Source organism: Capsicum annuum, chromosome 3 (genome assembly GCF_002878395.1).
Source record: "Capsicum annuum cultivar UCD-10X-F1 chromosome 3, UCD10Xv1.1, whole genome shotgun sequence".
In the NCBI taxonomy this organism is placed as follows: Eukaryota; Viridiplantae; Streptophyta; class Magnoliopsida; order Solanales; family Solanaceae; genus Capsicum; species Capsicum annuum.
The window spans coordinates 233,903,290-233,923,361 of record NC_061113.1 but is presented as its reverse complement, the minus strand read 5'-3'; the positions used below and the strand labels follow the sequence as shown (position 1 = coordinate 233,923,361).

At 31.8% G+C, this 20,072-nt stretch overlaps 1 protein-coding gene across 1 annotated transcript; it reads left to right on the top strand.

Annotated features, from left to right (window-relative positions):
• The first annotated feature begins 14,983 nt into the window (after positions 1–14,983).
• LOC107862981 (chloroplastic import inner membrane translocase subunit HP30-2) lies at positions 14,984–19,655 on the top strand. Its single transcript, XM_016708720.2, has 6 exons — positions 14,984–15,512; positions 16,478–16,593; positions 17,740–17,866; positions 18,943–19,091; positions 19,174–19,236; positions 19,318–19,655. Exons 1-6 carry the CDS (start codon positions 15,213–15,215, stop codon positions 19,340–19,342), a joined length of 780 nt encoding a protein of 259 aa, XP_016564206.2. The 5' UTR covers positions 14,984–15,212; the 3' UTR covers positions 19,343–19,655.
• Positions 19,656–20,072: the final 417 nt, after the last annotated feature.

The following is a 20,072-nucleotide window of genomic DNA, read 5'->3' as shown; positions in this document are numbered from 1 at the left end:
ATTGGATGGAATCCCTAGTAAGATTGGTTAAAAACTCGCGCCACTCCTCCTCCCAAGTTGGCACGATCCAATACCTTAAGCATTTCTCATGACTTTGGATCCGGCTGTGTGCATCGATCGTACAGTCCATCTGTGGAAGGCGACAATAGAAGTGTTCTATTGCCCAGATCTGTAATAGTAGGTGAACCCCTAAAGAAGTCATGTCCCCTAGAGCAGGCGGATAACGACCGAAATACCTCTGTAAGTATCATGTGCACTAAAGTGAGCCTCTGTGGATCTGCAAAGACATTCATTACCACCGGAAGAATATTAATGTCAACATAATGTCGTCTTATTGGGAAAATCATGATTCCCAAAAATGCCAAAACGAAGACCCTTGGTCGCATATGCACCTATTGTCTACGGGTGCAAACAAACTAATTCTTGTGCTCATCATAATTCTCCATGAGGCTGAATCTTCTGAAAAGGTAATCCAGTTTTACCTTTTCATCCTCCATATTCCTTAGTAAAGAAACTATATCCAATCCCAAAAGCCTTAAGAAATCCTCCTTCCTTACAGGTGACGGGAGTACCGACAGCTTCCCTTGAAGCGGCAGCTCAGTAAATTCACTGACTTCCTCCAGGGTAGGGGTGATCTCAAAGTCCAAAAACCTGAAGGTCACTGTGTTTGGGTCCCAGAACTCCGTCAATAGTGTAATGAGGGTCTTATTGGCTCAAACCCTCATTAATGACAATAGAGCCCCCAAATGTTCCCGAACTTCCACACCATGTGCCACACGGATGTTTCCCTACCAATTCTGTAGGCTATCAGGGGCAGAGATGACCATTTAGATGTTTGGCAAATTTTGATTGATATTCATTTGGTAGGAAAAAGAAAAAGGTATAGTAAGTCGTTTATCTCAAATCCATTATGTGTTTTAGTTTAGATCGTCAACATCAATCATCACATAAAATATGTCGATAGGTTTGCAACCTTTGACATAAAGGTGGTTTCCTAACTCCGATGACGATGCCTTGGACCGTCACGCCTAAAGTTTATGCGACATGACCTATTTCTAGAGTAAGATTTTTCCCTAAATATTTGAGAGTGGGACTGAATAGCTGCGAGAAGGCGCACTAACCTAATTACACCAACTCTGAAACTAAGAAATCCAAAGAAGGTTTGGGGGAGTGTAGATACCCCCCCCCCCCCCGCATGAACCACAGTATGTGAATTGTGTACGGCCAAAGACTCGATAGGAAAATGCAAATGATAAAGCGGTAACAAGTAGTGCTGTACAAACAAATAAGGAACAAAATTTTGGATTTGGCTTGTGTCCTTTCACACAAAGCATGAATAAAGTATAAAAATTCTAAACTAAGCATGTTAAGGTTAAAACTTAAATTCATAAAATTCCCAGCAGAGTCGCCATTCTGTTGACGCCTTATTTCGAACTGGTCGAAACAACACATGACGTATGGTGGTATGTCGTGACTCTTGGGATTAAAAAATTATTTTTTAGAGTCGCCACCTAACATTTTAGGAAAATTAAAAAAAAACCATTTTTTACTGTAAAACTCTGTTTTAGTCTATCGAAACGTTTTAGAGATTCTGAGTAAGGGTTTTGGTTACCCGAGGGAAAGGTGTTAGGCATCCCTTAGGGCCTATCCGAAGATAGTCCTTACGCTTAGTTTAGGAAAATATTGGGAGAACATTATTTTGCCATTTGCTTAAAATGGTGATAAGAAAACTTTGTTATTATTTATTATTCAAAAAAAAAAAATTAATAATAATCTGATGAGTTGTTTTAATGCCAACTAATGAGGAACTATGAGGGGGAATTTCTTAATTATAAAGAACCTGCATTCTAAACATCTTAGAAGACTTAGAAGACTATGACATAAACAAACACAGGGAAATTTCACTAAGACTACACTGCGAGCAAGCAAAATATCAAACTCAAAATGAAAGTGAATCTCAAATGTAGCTCCATAGTAAGCACAAGGATAATTATCTAAACGAGTGTCTTCTCCTCCGAATGAGAGTGTCTTCTCCTCCGAATGATAAGAAAATATACTTTCATTATTCACAAACTCGTATTTTAATAGAAACGACAAAATATAGGAGTTCTAGTTGATAGTAGAATATGACATGGGTAAAGCTTTACGAATACATTAGAAACCAAAATAAAGTGAACGACGTCTTCATCGATGAGAGGGCTTCCACCGGGATTAACCGAGAGGAAAAGAAGAAAGGATTTAGCATGTTCCGACTCAAGACTATATCCAGTTGAAATTTATTTTGGGATTAATTACTAGTGTTGGTCATCCCAAATTCTTTCAAGCACTTTTAAAGTTCAAGACTAAAAAAAAATCCTTGATGTTGAATTTCAAAGAGTGGTTTTTCAATGGAAAACATAATGTCTTGCGTGAATTACTCAAACACCAACAACAGAGAAAAAAAATAGGAAGATCATACAGTGGGATATAACTCCACAATGAAGAGTTGGATGACCTTTGAGATAAACATCAAAACACAATCCTCTTTTATTAGAAGTGAAATCATTCCTTAACACAAGAAAGGCATAAGAGGAGAAGGACTAGATTATATCTTATTATTTTATTTTATTTTTGAAATCTGGACAAGTAACTATAGGCAAGCCAAAACAGAACTGACTTTGTCTTGAAATTTGATTCGAGAGGAAATTCTCAACATTACTAAAACCCAACATATCAACAACGTATATTTATAAATTTGATTTGGAGGCAGTGGACAAAGATTCCAAACTTGGACTCGAAAATGAATCCCCATATTAACACACTTACAGATTCATACTCACACAAAAAAATGACTCTCAAAATCATATCCTTATCCACATACAGCAAAACAGTGGCATCAAATGCCATAATCAGAATTTGAAACCAAATCAGGTTGTATATTCACAAAATCAGTTCAGATCATAGGTGAAAGAGATGAAATAAAGGAACTAATTCTATACGTCTCATGTATTTTGAACATGAAGCACCAGTAGAAATGAAAACTTGAGATGAGACCAAGGCCTTTGAACTCAATTTATCAAATTAAAAGGGGGCTAGGACGACTTATTAATTCACGGATAAGTTAAGCTATGAAATAAATCCTTGATCGAAGAGTTTTGACCAGACGACACAATCATATTCTAAAAAAAACACTATCTTTGGCGTCGCCAAGTTGTCAAAGTGGAGATGATTTAATTTCTAAATTAAAATTGAGACTCCTATATCAGTACACACTAAGAAATTTCTCTGAATGAAAACTTTTCGAAGGTTATTTTCTTAGCCTAATTATCTGAAAGGAAAAAAAAATTATATATGTAACCTCATATAGTATTACCACATGAAAGAAAATTAATACTTCACATCCTAAAGATGATGAACCAAAAGGCAAAAACATGACAAACAAGCTTCTTTTTTAACAGGATAACAAACAAACCTTTCTGGTAAGCGATATAAAGTTTGCATTCATTACTGATAAATCACCGATACGTCAGTACAAAATTAGTTGGGAATGACATTTATGGTCATCGAGAAGTTCTTTAGGTAAATAGTAAATGTAGTTAACACATGATCTAATTCGCAAATAGCAGTATTCGGAGCAAGATGAACGAACACGTAGAACATTTCACATATACACAACAAAATAGAGAAATACGTGGAACAAGGGATTTTCACCCTAACAGCCTCGGATAAAAATTAGCAGGAATAGAATTTGAACTTAAATCACGAAAAAGGAACTCCCAACAAACCACATCTAATCCTGAATCGAGTTAAACCACGTGTTCACTTATCATCCACCAAATGGTTTCACGAAACTAGCACATGTTTTATCCATAAGATAGGGGAAGCGACAACAAACACAAACTTAACAAAAATCAAATACAAACCCAATTTCAAAATCAGTCACCGATAACTTGAAGATCGAAATCCATACAGTCATTCATTTTAACAATATCAGCACCGAGCTTTAACGAATTTAAAATTAAACTAAACTAACATGCTTACTGAACCAAACAAGACAAAAAGAAAGAGGATGGAGGTGAGACGGGATACGTACCTTTTTGGAGGCAGCAAACTGGGCTAGACGTCAAGATACTTTTCCAGCGATAAACTCGAGCACGAGGAACGAAATTAAACTAGAAATCAACTTTTCTTTTTTGACCCTTTTTTTTTATTTTCCCTATGAATTTCAAACTCTTCCAAGAACCTTTTTTCTCCCCGAACTTTCCTCACTTTTCTCACGAATTTCTTTACTTTTCTCACTAATCTCTCTCTTTTTCTCCCTGATTTCTCTCTTCTCGAAACCCTCTATTTTTCTCTCAATTCACTTGCTCTTTTTTAGATCTCCCCCTTGTCCTCATGGAGATGGAGAGACTTCAATTTATAGGTGAATCCATACTTGAAAAGTCCGGATTTGAAACTCAAACTAAGCAAATATGATAAAACAAACTCAGTTTGAAATTGATTTGAAGTTCTGAACGAATCTCTTACTTTTCATGCCATTAAATGGAGATTTGACTCCTTCTTTCCATTGTTATACAGATTTAGGACTGATTTTTCTGCTCTTGGAGGATTTGTGAGCTGGAGGGGCTGCAGGCTACGACGGTTTGGGGCTTTCTAGTTCTAGGGGTGGAGAAGATAGGTGAAGATGAGAAGGAGAGAAAGGGAGGTGGTCATGGTTGTTGTTTTGGGAAAGGGTTGATGGAGATGTGTCACTATCTTTTGGGAAGAAAAGAATCACGCGTGTTTATGCTTTCTCTGAGAAAGAGAAAGAAACAGACGAAAGCAATTAATGTATAAAACTTGAAAAATCTTGACCACTTCTGGTCCGTTTGATCTTTGATCTGACGATCCTAAAAATTGTATCTTAAAATAATAAATAGTAAAAAAAAAAATGCTTACATATATATATGTGTGTGTGTGTGTGTGTAAAATATCGATTAAAAATAATTATTATTTTTTTTATCCATTCGATATTTGATCGCAACAACCCAAATTTAAAAATACATAAAAGGTAGATTAATATTGGAATATATATAGACGTATGTATAAATATAGATATAATTATACAATTGAACTCGGGCCCTCGGGTTGGGAAGAAAAATTAGCGGACTAAATTAATTTGTGCTAGTCGGGTGTTTTTGAACTTGTGATCAGACTATTTTGAAGAGATTACCCTTACAAATAATAATAGCATCAAAATAGGAAAAATAAAAATGTATGCATATACGGATAAATATGTGAAAGGTTGGTTTTAAAAGGACTTTTTTTTCGATCTGATCGAATGGTTCAAATTTAATTTAAAGAGAAGGAAAAAATAGAAAAATAAATACATAAATAAGAGATAGTTAAATAAATAAAATAAATAAATTATATATCTACATATACAAAAATAACTAAAAATTTCAGAATTTCTCAGATTCAAAATAAATCGACGGATCAGGTTAAATTTCGTCTGTTGAGGCAAAATGGTAAAGCGAACATATAAATTATACTAAGTTTGAACTGATATTCGGGCTCTTGGCTGAAATTCATAAAATAAGAGTTGGGTTCGGGTTAAAAATAAAATAAAATAAATAAAAAATAAATAAATAAATTTGGATTATTGTTAGCCCAAATACTCTTTTTCTGTTGAAATTAAATTTATCGATGCTCCCTGATATCCTAAAAATTATTTAAAACAATTTTTAGTTTAACGTATATAAATTGCCGACATAATTTGTACAGACATCCGACTTAATATTTCGCGACTTTCCTATTAACAAAATACGTATATTTATATATATGCGTGTGTGTGTGTGAAAATAAGAATATAATAAAATACATAAAAATAAGAATATAATATATGTACATCTTATAAAAAATATATTTTGTGTAGTAAAATATACCTATAAGGTCACAATACTGCCCCAAAAATAAAGTTAGAAAGATTGCAAATGCGACCACCAAAAGATATATATTTTATAATTTTGCTGTCAAAATATTTAATTATTAAAGTAGTTTTATGAATAAAAATAAATTCCCTTCTTATTAAAACTTGTAGAAATAGAAACAAAAATATCAAATTTTATTTTTATTTAATTTTTAAAAATTATTTAGTGCCAAGAAGCATCGGAAAAGTAATTAAAGGAAAAAGGGTGAGTCAAAATTGGGTGTCAACAACGAGTAGTGTCATTTTCTGACGGAGATGGCCGTTCCTTGGCGATGGACAGATACGGTAAGATTTGAACTGATTTCGCGCGGCCGGTGGCGGTTTTGCCGCCTTGGATAAGGCAGCGGCGCGTGATGGGTTGCCGACTGGTGGTGGTGTTAGCTCGCCGGTGGTGGCCATCTGTTTTCGGGTGATTACCGGCAGGTTTTGCTAGTTTTTGAAAAGGTGTGGCAGGATCTGATGATTTTGGGGAGAGGTGGCCGGTCAGCGCTGGTGGAGGCGCGACTGGCGGCGAACAGAGATGAAGAAGGCAGCGCTGGTGGTTTGAAAATTTTCGGTAACGGAAGAAAATTTTGGTGGCTGATTCGGAGATTTTCAGCAGTTTTCCGGTGTGGACTTACCGGAAAAATTCAAGAAATTAAATAATCCATTCATTCTTCTATTTTCTGATCTCTCTTTCATTCTTTATTTTTTGATCAATTTTTCTATAAATATTTTACTATCTCCGTGCATTCAGTGTGTTGTGAATTATCTGTGTTTGAGTGTACGATGAACGTAAAAATAAGAACAATATGCAATATGCCTAAAGTGCTGATGTATGTACTGTATATAAAAGATACAACATATGTAAATAGTCTATACAAGGTATTTATATTTATATCAGTGAATACATGCATATATCAGTGTATATTGCTTCATTTATTGTATACGAATACATAAATCAGTGTGTATGAATATGTTGTTACATCTAATTTTCTTGATTCATTATGCAAATAAATAACATCATACATTAAACTACCGATATCATTAACATGAATTTGAACATGATTTCATTTATTATAAAAATTCATACAGTAAATAATATGAAGTAGAAAAAAACCTGGATTTTAATTGACTACAAAAATCAGAATGTTATCACCAGTAATTTCGAATTGAAACTCCAAAACTCGAATCGCAACTCTTTTTTCCCTTCTTTTCTTTTTTCTTTTACTAACGTTTTCTTTCTCTTTTTTCTCTCTGGATGTTGTTTTACTCTATCAAAATATCTGATGATGATCCTTTTTTATTTTTTTTGTTCTGCGTCTGACTTCTGATAGATGAATGTAGGTTCTTTTTTTTTTTTATGGATGAAGAGTCTTTTAAGTACAGGAATTTATTGGGGGGGGGGGGGGGGGGGGACGGGGAATGTTTTTGGGGGGAACGGTTACAATCTGATAAGGGATGGGGATTTCAAATTTTGAAAATAATATTATTATTATTTTATCTTTTTTTTGTCTTATAATAATAACAAATAAAAATAATAAATAAAATAATAACAATAAAAATAATATAATAATAACTAATTAATTTTTATAATATATATATATATATATATATATATATATATAAAATTAAGATAGTACTAAAACGACTAACTTATTTATTTAAAAAGAAACATATTTTTAAAAAAATTAAAAAAAAATTGGAATAAAATAATATTCTAAAATTAACTTCATTTAGTTATTTAATTTTTAACTAAAAAATTATTAAAAATTAAAATAAGATCGGATCAAATATAAATATTTAATATCAAAAAATATATATATTATATTCGGGTAGAGTCAAAAATCACGTGTCTACAATAACACTTTGAAAGCATGGCTTTAACGACATAGGCCACATTTAATAAGTTTTGTCAAATCATGATAATTGGCAATGCTTATTTACACATATAACTACACTTTTAAGCGTCTTATTATTATAATTCAAAAGATGATATTTTAGAAATGTAGCCTAAAATTTTCATTCAATCTTTAACTCTCCTAAAAAAAAATATAAATATTTATCCTGAAATTGTAGTTGAATTTGTATATGAGATTAAAAGCATATGTGTTAAATCTAACTCTATTTAAGACTCGTTTACAAGTAGATTGATTATCTATGTAACGAAAGACTAAACGTAAACATTACAAAAGTAAAATAAAGTGTTAATCAAGAATGAATATGTGAAACAGAGCCGTTGATAGCATTGCTTGAGAGCTAGGATCTCCTCGACAAAAGCTAGGCATACGCAAGAAATCAATGAAAAAGTTAATGCTTACAGAACAAGTAAAAAGTATATTGTATTCCTCGAAATCAATAACATTTGTTTTACAAATAAAGAGAGATCACTATTTATAGAGTACAAAAAATGGTTTGTAGCAATATAATGAGTTTTCTATTGAATCCCTTAGGGGTCGTTTGGATACTGATAAGAGTTATGCAGATATTAGTTATGTAGGAATTAGTTATGCAGATAAGTATTAGTTTTGTGTATATTAATAATGTAGGTATTAGTTATGCAAGTGTTAGTTATATAGATATTAATTATGTAGATATTATCTATGTAGGAATTAATATTTATTATACCCATATAGAAAAGTATAATTTTTAATATTACAAATTATAAATTCAACAATTTAAACTAATTAAGCAAAAAATACAAAATACAAATTGTGTCATTGAATCAAAATACAAAACACAAATTAAGCGAAAACTTGTGCCGCTGAATTAATATTTATTATACCCAAAATACGGGGAAAAAAAAATATTTTGGACAGTGGGAACAAATATAAATACAATAATTAAATAAATAAATAAATAAATATTTTAAAAGTAAATTGCATGGATAAATATGTAATTTTATTATTTAATCCATGTATACAAATACCCACTAACTTATTTCGCATTATATCCCGCATAAAGCTATACATAGATTCCCTCATGAGTTATGTAGGTATTAATTATGTAGAATTACCAAAACACAATCAAACAACATATAAAATTAATACATGAATAACTTTTATCCCTCATGCTTACCTATCAATGTATAAAATTAGCTTTGATACTATCCAATAATCAAACAGCTTCTTATAGTACTATAGTTAATGATATAGCGTCTGGTGTCCTGTCCGTTGTAGGTGTCAGTTAATACCTTATACATCGGATGGTACATTATGCGTCGCGTACATGATAGATTATGACGCCTTTGTCTCATGTTCTTTTCTTCCACATCATCTGAGCCCTTTGAAGAGAGACATTACCATCGAATGATGTTTCCCTTGAGATGGTTTTAGGTAGATTTCCCTTTGATGGCGCAATGCTTACCATTGACCATGGAACATTCGTTCGCGAGATGTCATCTTATTCCATTCTGCAATTCTCGAGGGTTCTTATCCAATACAATAACTTAAGAACTTCATAATATGATTTTAAATCATGATTTTATATCGCATAACCAAATATGCACTTAATATGTCTAAAAGAAATAATGTCATTTTCTCTGGGTTAATTTCTCAAAATTGTCACTCAATCTATACAAGTACCCACTAAAGTAGCTTTTGAATTTTTTTAGGACATTATTGTTATTCAATTTGTAGGAATATCTCACTAAAGTGACTTTTTATTTTTCTGGACAATATTATCACTGAACTACATATAAATTTTCAACAAGGTAAAAACTAACGTAAAATTTAAAATTTTAACGAAAATTTATTCATATATATTTTAACTTATATCTTTAGATCAAATACCCATTAATTATATAAAATTTATTTATCCTATTTTAAATATTACTACTATATTTAAGAGAGAATGTGAGATTTTGGTAGTCCTCACATGAAGTTTTTTGTCAATTTTTTCAATTTTAAGTTATAATTACTGTACAAGTTTTCACCCATTTTGGTAAATTTAAACAAGAGAAAATACATAAAGTACCCCCTGATCTTGTCCGACTTTTTCAAAAAGACACCTAAACTATACTTTAGATCTATTACCCCACGAATCTTCTTTAAATCGTTGCAAATACACCATTTTTCATTAAATTCCAGTCACAAGAAAGAGAGTGAATGCACGCACCAATCAGATGCTGCCACGTATTAAATACATTTAATTTCATATTTAATTTATATTTTTTAATAAAAATTTCCTTTTTATTTGTCACCCCGCCCCACCTCCCTTCTCACCCACCCCCACCCCCACCCCATCCAGCAACTTCCCCCACCCCCATCCAGCAGCTCCCCTCCACCTCCACCCCCATCCAGCATCTCCCCCCATCCTCACCCCCGTCCAGCACCCCACCCCGTCAGCGTCTCCCCCGTCTAGCACACCCACCCCGTTAGCATCTCCCCTACCCCCCACCCACTCACCACCATCACCATCACAACCACTATCACCATCAAAACACACACTCACCACCACCATGAGATTGAAACTCTATTTATGATTTTTAATAAAAATAGATAAATAATTATTTTTTTTAAAAAGTCGCTTTAATGGAGCTTTAATGAAACTTTAATGGAGTTTTAATAGAATTTTATGATTCAAGTAGAATGGTGTTGAATCATTTTTCTATAAATGGACGGGTTTAAGCATCATGAATCAACTAATTTCAAACAAATTGGAGTTATAGCAGTTGATCGGGTGTCATATCCTTTTTCTTCAACTCACCTGCAAAATGCAGAAAAGGCTAAGAGTGGGGGGAGGTGGGGAGGTGGGGACGGAGAGGGAGTAGGGATAATTATAAAAAGTAAATAAATATATTTTTTAAAAAAGATAAATTATATATCAAATTATTTACACGTGTCAGGTTTTAATTGGTTATTTCAGTCAATTTTGAACCTTTCACACGTATGTTGTGCGTGTATACATGTAGAGGGTCAAAATGGTGTATTTGCAACGATTTAAGTAAGATTCGTGGGGTAATAGGTCGAAAGTATAGTTTAGGTGTCTTTTTGAAAAAGTCGGATAAGATCAAAGGGTACTTTATGTATTTTCTCTTTAAACAATTATATGAGCTTATTAAATACTACAAAAGTCAATAGTGACGAGTCATACAAAAGTGATAGTAACACCATAAAAAAATATTTATTCAAACAAATTTAAAATGGACACTCAAATTTTAAGTTGCTCCAAAAATTCACTATCTTTCTATGTTGTGAAAATGTTAATTAGTTTTATTTCAAATTATCTTCTTTTTTTTTTTTAGTAGTTTGTTCATGGACAAATAAACAAAGTATCATGACATTCCTTTCAAATTTGATACATGCTTAGTTATTAAATTAAAACTTATTTTTTATAAACAACTAAAAATGTATGAAAAGTTGATTTAAAAAATAAATAACTATCCAAATAATAATGATATCAAATAATTGAAAATGAGGATGATTCATTTTCACACTTTTTACTAATGAAATTTGTATATATATAAAAAAAAAAAGATAATCAATATTTTATATAATTTAGGACAAAATGGTTAATTTAAACATGAAATATTACAGCTCCATACACGTTTAAGAAATATCAATATAAATTTCTTAAATAAATAAATTAAATTTAAAAAATACCGTTTTTCTTAACATGTATTTTTAGGGAAAAGAAGCTATTAAAGTTTTTTTAAAAAACTATTAACTTTTTAATTTTGTTGTATGATTTAATATGAAGGAGCATTTGTAAGGATATTTTGTTGAATCATGTCTTTTAATTATTTAAATTAAATTTTATTTTTATTTATAAATTAATTTTATTGATGTTATCATACAATAATTAATGTATTAAATATTTATATATTATTTGAATGACATTTTTTTTTGTAATAAAGAGGTTAATCAATATAAGTTTAATTGAGAAAACATAATGAAAAATGGGTTAGCCAATATAAGTTTAATTGAGAAAAAAATGATGCACTCAACTCTTCTAATGTAAAACTCAATTTGGATTATTAAAGGCTATGATCTTAAAAACTACCGGTAAAATGAAAAGGAAAAGAGCATTGGTGCATGCATGTGTTTGAAAATAAAATAAAATAATGTCACAAAAATAAAATTAAAAAAAAAAAAGAATGGCAACAAGATAAAAATATTCGTTTCTTCTCATTTTATGTGATACTTGTTTTTAGGTCCGTTTCAAAAGAAATGTCACCTTAATATAATTAGAAATAATTAAAATTTAAAATTTTTATTTATTCTTAATGAAATGATTTTCAACCATACAAATATATAAGAATTGTTTTAAACCACAAGGTTCAAAACTCTATTTGTTTTCTTAAATATTGTACCTTATAAAATGAGATGGAGGAAGTAAAGTTTACAAATATAAAGTTCATTATGGTTTGGACACGGGCTAAGCACAAGGCCAAATGCGACTAGTATCTTTAATAAAATGAATTATTTTCATGTAACTAGAGAAAATGGAGGTACAATTTAAAATAATATTTTCATAAAAGATATATCATCTTCCTCCTTTTTTTTTTCTCTTACATATCAATCTCAAGTTTGCAACTCAAGAAACATTTGATATTTAAGAAGTTCCTCTTGACAGAAAATAAAAAATGGCTAAAAAATAATATCGGTGATGCATAATTACTATTTATCTTTGCACATTTGTACAAAAAATTCTATAATTAGTCTGGATCTTAAACGAAAAAGAAAATTAAAATGATAAATATACAAAACATTTGTTAAAAATAAAAGATATATGTATCACTTTTTGATGAACGATTGCACCATTATTTTGCTCTAATTACATAAATAAAATTTATTTTATTAAAGACACATTTAAAATGAATTAAATAAAATTGATATAACTAATGGATATTTGATATAAAAATATAGCTTAAATATATATATATATATATGAATATAATTTCGTTAAAAATTTAACTTTTTCATTAGTTTTCACCTCATTGAAAATATACGTGTAGTTCAGTGACAACATTATTCAAAAAGATTTAAAATTACTTTGTAAAATAATTCAAATTAAGTGACAATTCGAGGAATCAACTCATTTTTCTCTTTATACTAGTCAGTTATGCCATGCTATGCACGGCCCAATGTTTATCATTAAGATTTTTACGTTATGTATAATTCTATTAGTTAATTAAAACCTTCATTTGTTTGGTTGATAAATTCTAAGTTAGGCATATATTATTATCTTTAGATTGATAAAATTTGTATAACAATATTTTAAGTTGTTCAAACTTTTGTGGCATTGATAGTAAACTATATTTTTTAAATAATTTAAGTTTTTAATTACTGTGATTTATAATATTTTTTCTTCTATTCTACTAATTAGAAGTGACATAGTAAAATTATTATAAAAAATACTTTGTGAATTTTTTTTTGAGTGGACCCATGTAAATTAATTAGGAGTGATATAGTAAAATTACGATTGAAGCAGCTGAATTTGATAATCAATTATATTTCTAAAATAATTTAAGTTTTTAATTACTGAGATTTATAATATTTTTTCTTCTATTTCAATTTAAGTGACACTGATATAATTTCGACAATCAACCAAATATGTTATATCTTTTAAACTTTTTAGGTCGTTAATTATTGGGATTTATAATATTTTTTACGTATTTTTTTTAAATAAATAACAAGTTAATTTTTTTTGGACATTTTAAGCAGTTAACTATTAGTATAATTTATAATAATTTTTATGCAATTTTCAATTAATATATGTTACTCTCCTTGTCCAAACTTTTGGGGCATTGATAGTCAATTATATTTTTAAAATAATTTAGGATTTTAATTATTGTGATTTATAATACTTTTTCTTCTATTTCAATTTATGTGGTACTGGTATAATTTTGAAAGTCCGACAAATATTTTATATCTCTTAAATTTTTTAAGTTGTTAATTATTATGATTTATAGTATTTTTTAATCTCTATTTATGTGACACAAATAAAATTTAAACAATCAACTAACTTTTAATACTTTTTGAGATATTTTAAGTTGTTAGTTATTGTAATTTATAATATTTTTTTGGCACTGTAATTTACTATTTTAAGCCGTTAGTTATTGTAATTTATAATACTCTCTCCTTGTCCAAATTTTTATAGCATGATAGTCAATTATATTTTAAAAATAATTTAATATTTTAATTATTGTAATTTATAATACTTTTTCTTTTATTTTAATTTAAGTGACACTGTTATAATTTGAAGAGTCAACCAAATATCACTACAGTAACAAAGTAGACATATCTTAAATGACTCATAATAACTAATTAAAAATGATATTTCACAATTGCTATAAAAATATAGGAAAGTTGCAACATCTCAAGTCAAAGCAAAAGGATATAATCGTCAAGGTAGAAAATATCTATACAAAAGGTACAATAAAATGCTCTATTAACCAATCATATTATTCTACAGAACCCTACCATGCTCTTTCGCGAAGGGATTAAATGGAAATATAGGAAGCACATATGCTCTATCAAACAGTCAGTATAATAAAAAACAGCTTTAAATATCATTGAAAAGTTAAAAGTATAATTGAACAAAATATTAATTCTAATTTGTTGACGGAAGCTACTCAACTGTCTCTTATTATATAAGAGAATTCGAGAATCAACGCAAAATTGAAGGAATTTCAAAGCTTATGACCCAACAACCAAAAGTTATAATACGAAATTGTTTGATATGTGCTTCACTATTGGATTGTTGAAAAAGGAAAAGCAAAATTGTATTGAGGAAAAAAGGAAAAAAAGAAACAAATTCAGGGGGTGAAATGACAGAGAAGAGTAAAAGTATATTGTCATTATGCTAAAAAATTAGTATAAGAAAAATCTTTTTATGTATAAAAAATTAAAATAATATATGCATTATGTTGGATCGGTTTGATTTTTTTTTGTTAATACTAAATCAAATTAAGAATGATCTTTTTTTTTTTTGCCAACATCAAATCAATCAAATCAAATCATAAGTCAATTTTTTTTCTTGATTTGATTTAATTCATCGGTTTGATTTATATACCCCACCCCTAGCTTCACGTATTGTAGTGTTGAATAAAAGAAAGTAGTATTGGACCCAAAATGGAAAAAGCAAAATTGTATTGGGGGGAAAAGGAAAAAAGAAACAAATTGAAGGGGTGAAATGACAGAGGAGTAAAAGTATATTGTCATTATGCTAAGATAAGGGTTTAAGGGAGAAAATGGGAATATAAAATTTTCTACGTACTTACAATATCCACCCCCTTTTCTCCCATTGCAGAGCAAATTTCCAACAATTTTCTGAATTTCCAATGGGTGAAGGGAAGCAAGGAGCACTTGCAGTGGTGGAATTGCCGAATAGCAGTGGTCAGAATCCGATAGCACAGCTGCAGAACAAGTTTAAGGAGTTGGAGGCCGGCTTCAAACTGTGGCTATCGAAGCAGTCACTACCTGTTGAAGCTGCTGTTGTGACGGCAACGAGTGGTTTGCAAGGTGCTGCTATTGGTGGATTTATGGGAACGCTAACACAGGATGTGTCTTCTTCTATGCCTACTCCACCTGCTGGTGCTAATCTCAATCCTCAAGCTATGGCGTCCTTTCAACAAGCTCAGGTCCTTTTCGATTTATTATTGTTGAGAATTTATATCTACATTCGCATTAGTAGTTTTTTTCTCTAGAATTAGGAATCATCATATGCTAATTTATTGTGTTTGTCTATCTTTATAATTTCTGAACTATTTACTTGCTAGTTCTTTTCCAAGTTAGCAATTCACTTATCGGGAAAGATTATAAAAGTCAATTACAACAACAAACCCAATGTAATCCTACAAATGGGGTCTGAGGAGGCTAGAATGTAAGCAGACCTTAAGTGGGGTCTAGTGAGGCGAGAACGTAGGCAGACCTTAAGTGGAGTCTAGGGAGGTAGAATACAGCAGACCTTACCGTACCTCTTTGGAGTAGGGAGGTTGTTTCCTACGTACTGTAAGATCAAAAGAAGTGTAATCAAAGCAGGATTTAAAGGAAAATAATGGTAGCAAATAGCAAGATACATAGAGTAAATGAAACAGTAAGTAGTGGTGCAAATTTAAGAATGAGATTCTATGTGAATACTAATTAAAACTACTAAATAAGAAGAAGACCGGTTTCAAAAAAGAAAAAAAAAAAAGATAAGAAAATGAGACTAATCCCCTCCTCTCCCACGTAGAAGTATGATAACACTTGGCTACCTACTACCCTTCTGCCATAACTCTTGGCCTACATATCTTCCTATCTAGGGTTAAGTCCTCATTTAGCTGAAAATTTATTATGTCCTGTCTAATCACCTGCCATTTTTCTGCCAACATGTCTCTTCTAAAACCTGATATAGTCAATCTCTCGTAGGTCCTTACTGGTGCATCCATGCACCTTCTCTTCACATGTCCGAACCATCTAGTCTTGCTTCCCTCAATTTATCCGCTTAAAAATTGAAGTTTATTAAGTCAGAAAATCAATGTTTAGTGCTTCAAGTTGAAATCTTTAAGATTTGATAGAGCTAATTTACAATGGATAAGCATTGTAATTGAAATTTTGGTTTCAGGCTCTTGCAGGAGGTCCCTTGGTTCAGGCCCGTAATTTTGCTGTTATGACTGGTGTTAATGCTGGCATATCTTGTGTGTTGAAAAGAATTAGAGGCAAGGAGGATGTGCAGTCCAGGTGAGCCTTTTTTCACTGAGTTCCTGGTAGACAAAATTTGCCAGACAGTTTTATAATCAGGTTTGTTTACTAAGTAAAGCCTGTGTAAGTAGACAGTTCAATGTTAAGTTGATTTTTCAGGAAAACCATTAATTTTATTTAATTTTGTGTTTATACACTTCGCGTTGCCAATTTGTTTGGGATCGAGGCATATTCTTGTCTACACAATTTTGCTTCCTCTATAGATTAGATATTAAGAAGCAGATCCATACGCACTGCTATATTAATATATAATTATGCTTAAAACGGGATACTGTCTCCCCATCCCCAGAAAGAGGACATGCTTTCCAAGTTGGCTGTCACTTAAGTATTACAGTAGCCTTACTCGTCTTGTTAAAAATCTTGCATCCGTTTCCGGTTGCCTATTTAGTCTTCCGTCTAGGTAAAAGCGGACCAGCTTTCATTTTACGCCTTCAACTGGAACCTACAAAGTTCCTTTCTGTCTCATTCACCTAACTTTATACCTTTTAAATTTAAAAACACTTGGCAGAGAGGATGTCCTGGTTTGACATCTCAATGATCACAAATATCCCGGACTGGTTGTTTTGCTTTCTGTTTTATCCTTAAACTTTCATTTTTCCTTTTTGATCACTTCCTACTTCATCTACTCTTTCATAAAGTCTCTGAGTTTAGTTCTCTCTCTCTTTTTTTCTTGATGAAGTTAGAAACTTCATTAGAAAAAACGCATCAAGCAGATACTAGAAGTTACAATGAGTTAACTCCCATACAGGACAAAAGACTGCGAGGATTAGGGAGCTGACAGAGTCAAACTTTTGATCGGTGGAATTTACAGTAGTTAAGTTACTCCAGCTGATCAAATTAAGCAAACATCTAGTCTTTCGGGAGTGATTTGGAGTTGAGATCCATCAAAACATCTGGGGTCCTTTCAGTCCAGATACACCAAAAAATACTTGGAGGGATCATCATCGAAATCTTTTTGATGGCGTTATCAACTCTCAATAGACACAACTTCCATAATCTTCTTTAACTGTTTGAGGCATGACCCAACTGAGAGCAAAAAAAGCAAGGAACTGTCTGAGGATTTATCAATTTTGTTTGCATTTTCTGTTTCCTGTATCTTTTGGAAATTAATAATTACTTTTGCAGTATGGCAGCTGCCTTTGGTTCTGGAGCACTGTTTTCACTAGTTAGTGGCATGGGCGGCCCCAATCCAGTACCCAATGCTTTGACATCTGGGATTTTCTTCGCCCTTGTTCAAGGTGGACTGTTTGAGGTAATGTTGAAGTACATATGGTATACATTAATGCGCTCATGTCTCAATCCCCGTCCCCGATCTTCGACATAGAGATGTCTATCTCTAAAACTTCTTTACATGTCTGTGGTGAAAGGCCAGTTTATTTCTATTAATGTGATACTATGAACATGCTTACTTATTAAAAAAATGAGCATGTTACCCCTGGCTTTTGGCGAAGTTGTTTTGAGGGTTTTTTTTTTTTTTTGTGGGTGGGTGGGTTACATTTTGTTTCCTGTTGTAGTTTGTCCAATCCAGTACTCTGTGCTCTCGTGCCATTCAACTTGTCTATCTGATATTTTGCCAATCCCCTAGTCAGTTTGCTTTGTTGTTTGTCATCTGTCTCAAGTTTTGACTTGGTTTCTTATTTATTCGCCCCAAAAGTATTCATTTTGGTTTCATTCAGAACATTTCTGCATTAATTCCACCAATGAATAACAATAAATTAGCTGCGGCTTGATGCAGTTTCTGTTCGTTGTCATCAATCCTTGTTTTTTATTTACAGGTCCCTTCTCAGTTAACACCTTGTAATTGGACTTCTAAAATGTGCAATAAGAAGATGGATTTCTTTTTTTTTTTCCTAATGATTAAACTGTCCGGTTCAGCAATATCGTAATCTTTTTGGTTCTCTCTATATTATTTCTCTCCCCGCTCCTCTCTTTTGAAGGTAGAGTAATATTGAAAATTTACCGTTGGCAGGTGTAGTAAAATCGAAACTGTTTTTGTTTGAAGGAATACTTCAAAAAAAAGTTCAAGTTAATCTCATTCAGTCTCAAGATTATTCAAATCCCCTACTTCTGTCCTCAAAAGAGTTTAGGGACCAATCCGACATGTATAACCGTTGTATTACACTATTACTTTGGTGTTGTTTTGAGGTCCATCTGCTTTGATGATGGATTGAGAATTCTGGTATGAAGAGACTTTTCAGGAGTGATGGTAGGAAAAGTACCAGTTATCATTCCCTGCTGGCACCTAGTTTTTGATTAATCTTGAATAGTGTGAATTTCCAGCTTTGATATCTCATAATTCTTAAAAGATTCTCTTGTCCGTTCATGCAGCTTGGACGGAAGTTTTCGCAACCACCTGCCGAAGATACACATTATGTCAGAACGAGATCACTGTTGTCGAGCCTTGGCCTGCAAAATTATGAAAAGAATTTCAAGAAAGGGTTGTTGACAGACACCACCTTGCCTTTACTCACCGACAGGCAAGATATGTTGCAGCATGTAACTGTACTAAACCTATGCATTTCTCATAATTAAATCTCATTCCATTCACCTGTTTTGCAGTGCTCTTAGAGATGTGAGGATCCCTCCTGGGCCAAGGCTTCTTATTCTTGATCGTATACAGAGGTGAAATATGTTTTATGTGAAGTAACTTTCTGTTTAACTCTTTAGTGATTAAAATCCTTAAATTGTTTTTTTTACCTCTAGGGATCCGGAACTCAGAAAGCGATGAGGATGAACTCACTGCAATTCCAGTTGCAAAAGATGGAAGTTTTCCTTTGTGGGAATGGCTTTATTCTGTAATTTGAGAAATAGTGACAGTTTTATGTTTTGCTTTATAATGTTCCAGTGAACTAGGCTATTATGGCTCTTCTTTGAGTGCAACTACTTGCCATCAGATAAGAGGGCAGACGTACTATTTATTGAATTTTTGGGGTAGAAATATCAGATTTGTCCACTTTTTAAAGACAGAAAAAGAAAATTGTAGTGTCATCCTTGCTAATTGGCCTTCAGGGAGAGGAATAAATTTAACTTTTCCCAGAAAATGGCTAGTAAGATTTCAGCAACTGTTCTTCCTGTTTACTGCTTTCTGGAAAATATGATCAACAGTACACTAAGTGAAATATGAGATATCTACCGAGTTACGAATATAATTAATTAAATAAAAATGTGCTCTCTAATGGCTTAAAAGTTTTTTATGAGCATTACACACATCAATATAACATTCAAGTCTCACAATCACTCATTATCAAAATAAACTTTTACGTGCTTGACTTATGAAAAAATACACTTGATGCGAGGTGGTGCTCATATTCCATGCTTGCAAACTTTTGCCTTGTGTATATTGAAATGAATTGAGCTGAAATGAGTTGAGCTAATAAATCTATGGGTTAATAAATAGTCTAACCTATTATGATTTTTATGTACTAATTTTGCCAGTCTTGAAGAGGGTGAGGATTGAG

Excerpts from the sequence above, each read along its gene's own strand:
- LOC107862981 (XM_016708720.2), top strand. The coding sequence starts at position 15,213 with ATGGGTGAAGGGAAGCAAGGAGCACTTGCAGTGGTGGAATTGCCGAAT. Across the intron at positions 17,867-18,942 it reads TTCAAGGTGGACTGTTTGAG|CTTGGACGGAAGTTTTCGCA; the intron begins GTAATGTTGAAG and ends CCGTTCATGCAG. Across the intron at positions 19,092-19,173 it reads TTGCCTTTACTCACCGACAG|TGCTCTTAGAGATGTGAGGA; the intron begins GCAAGATATGTT and ends CCTGTTTTGCAG.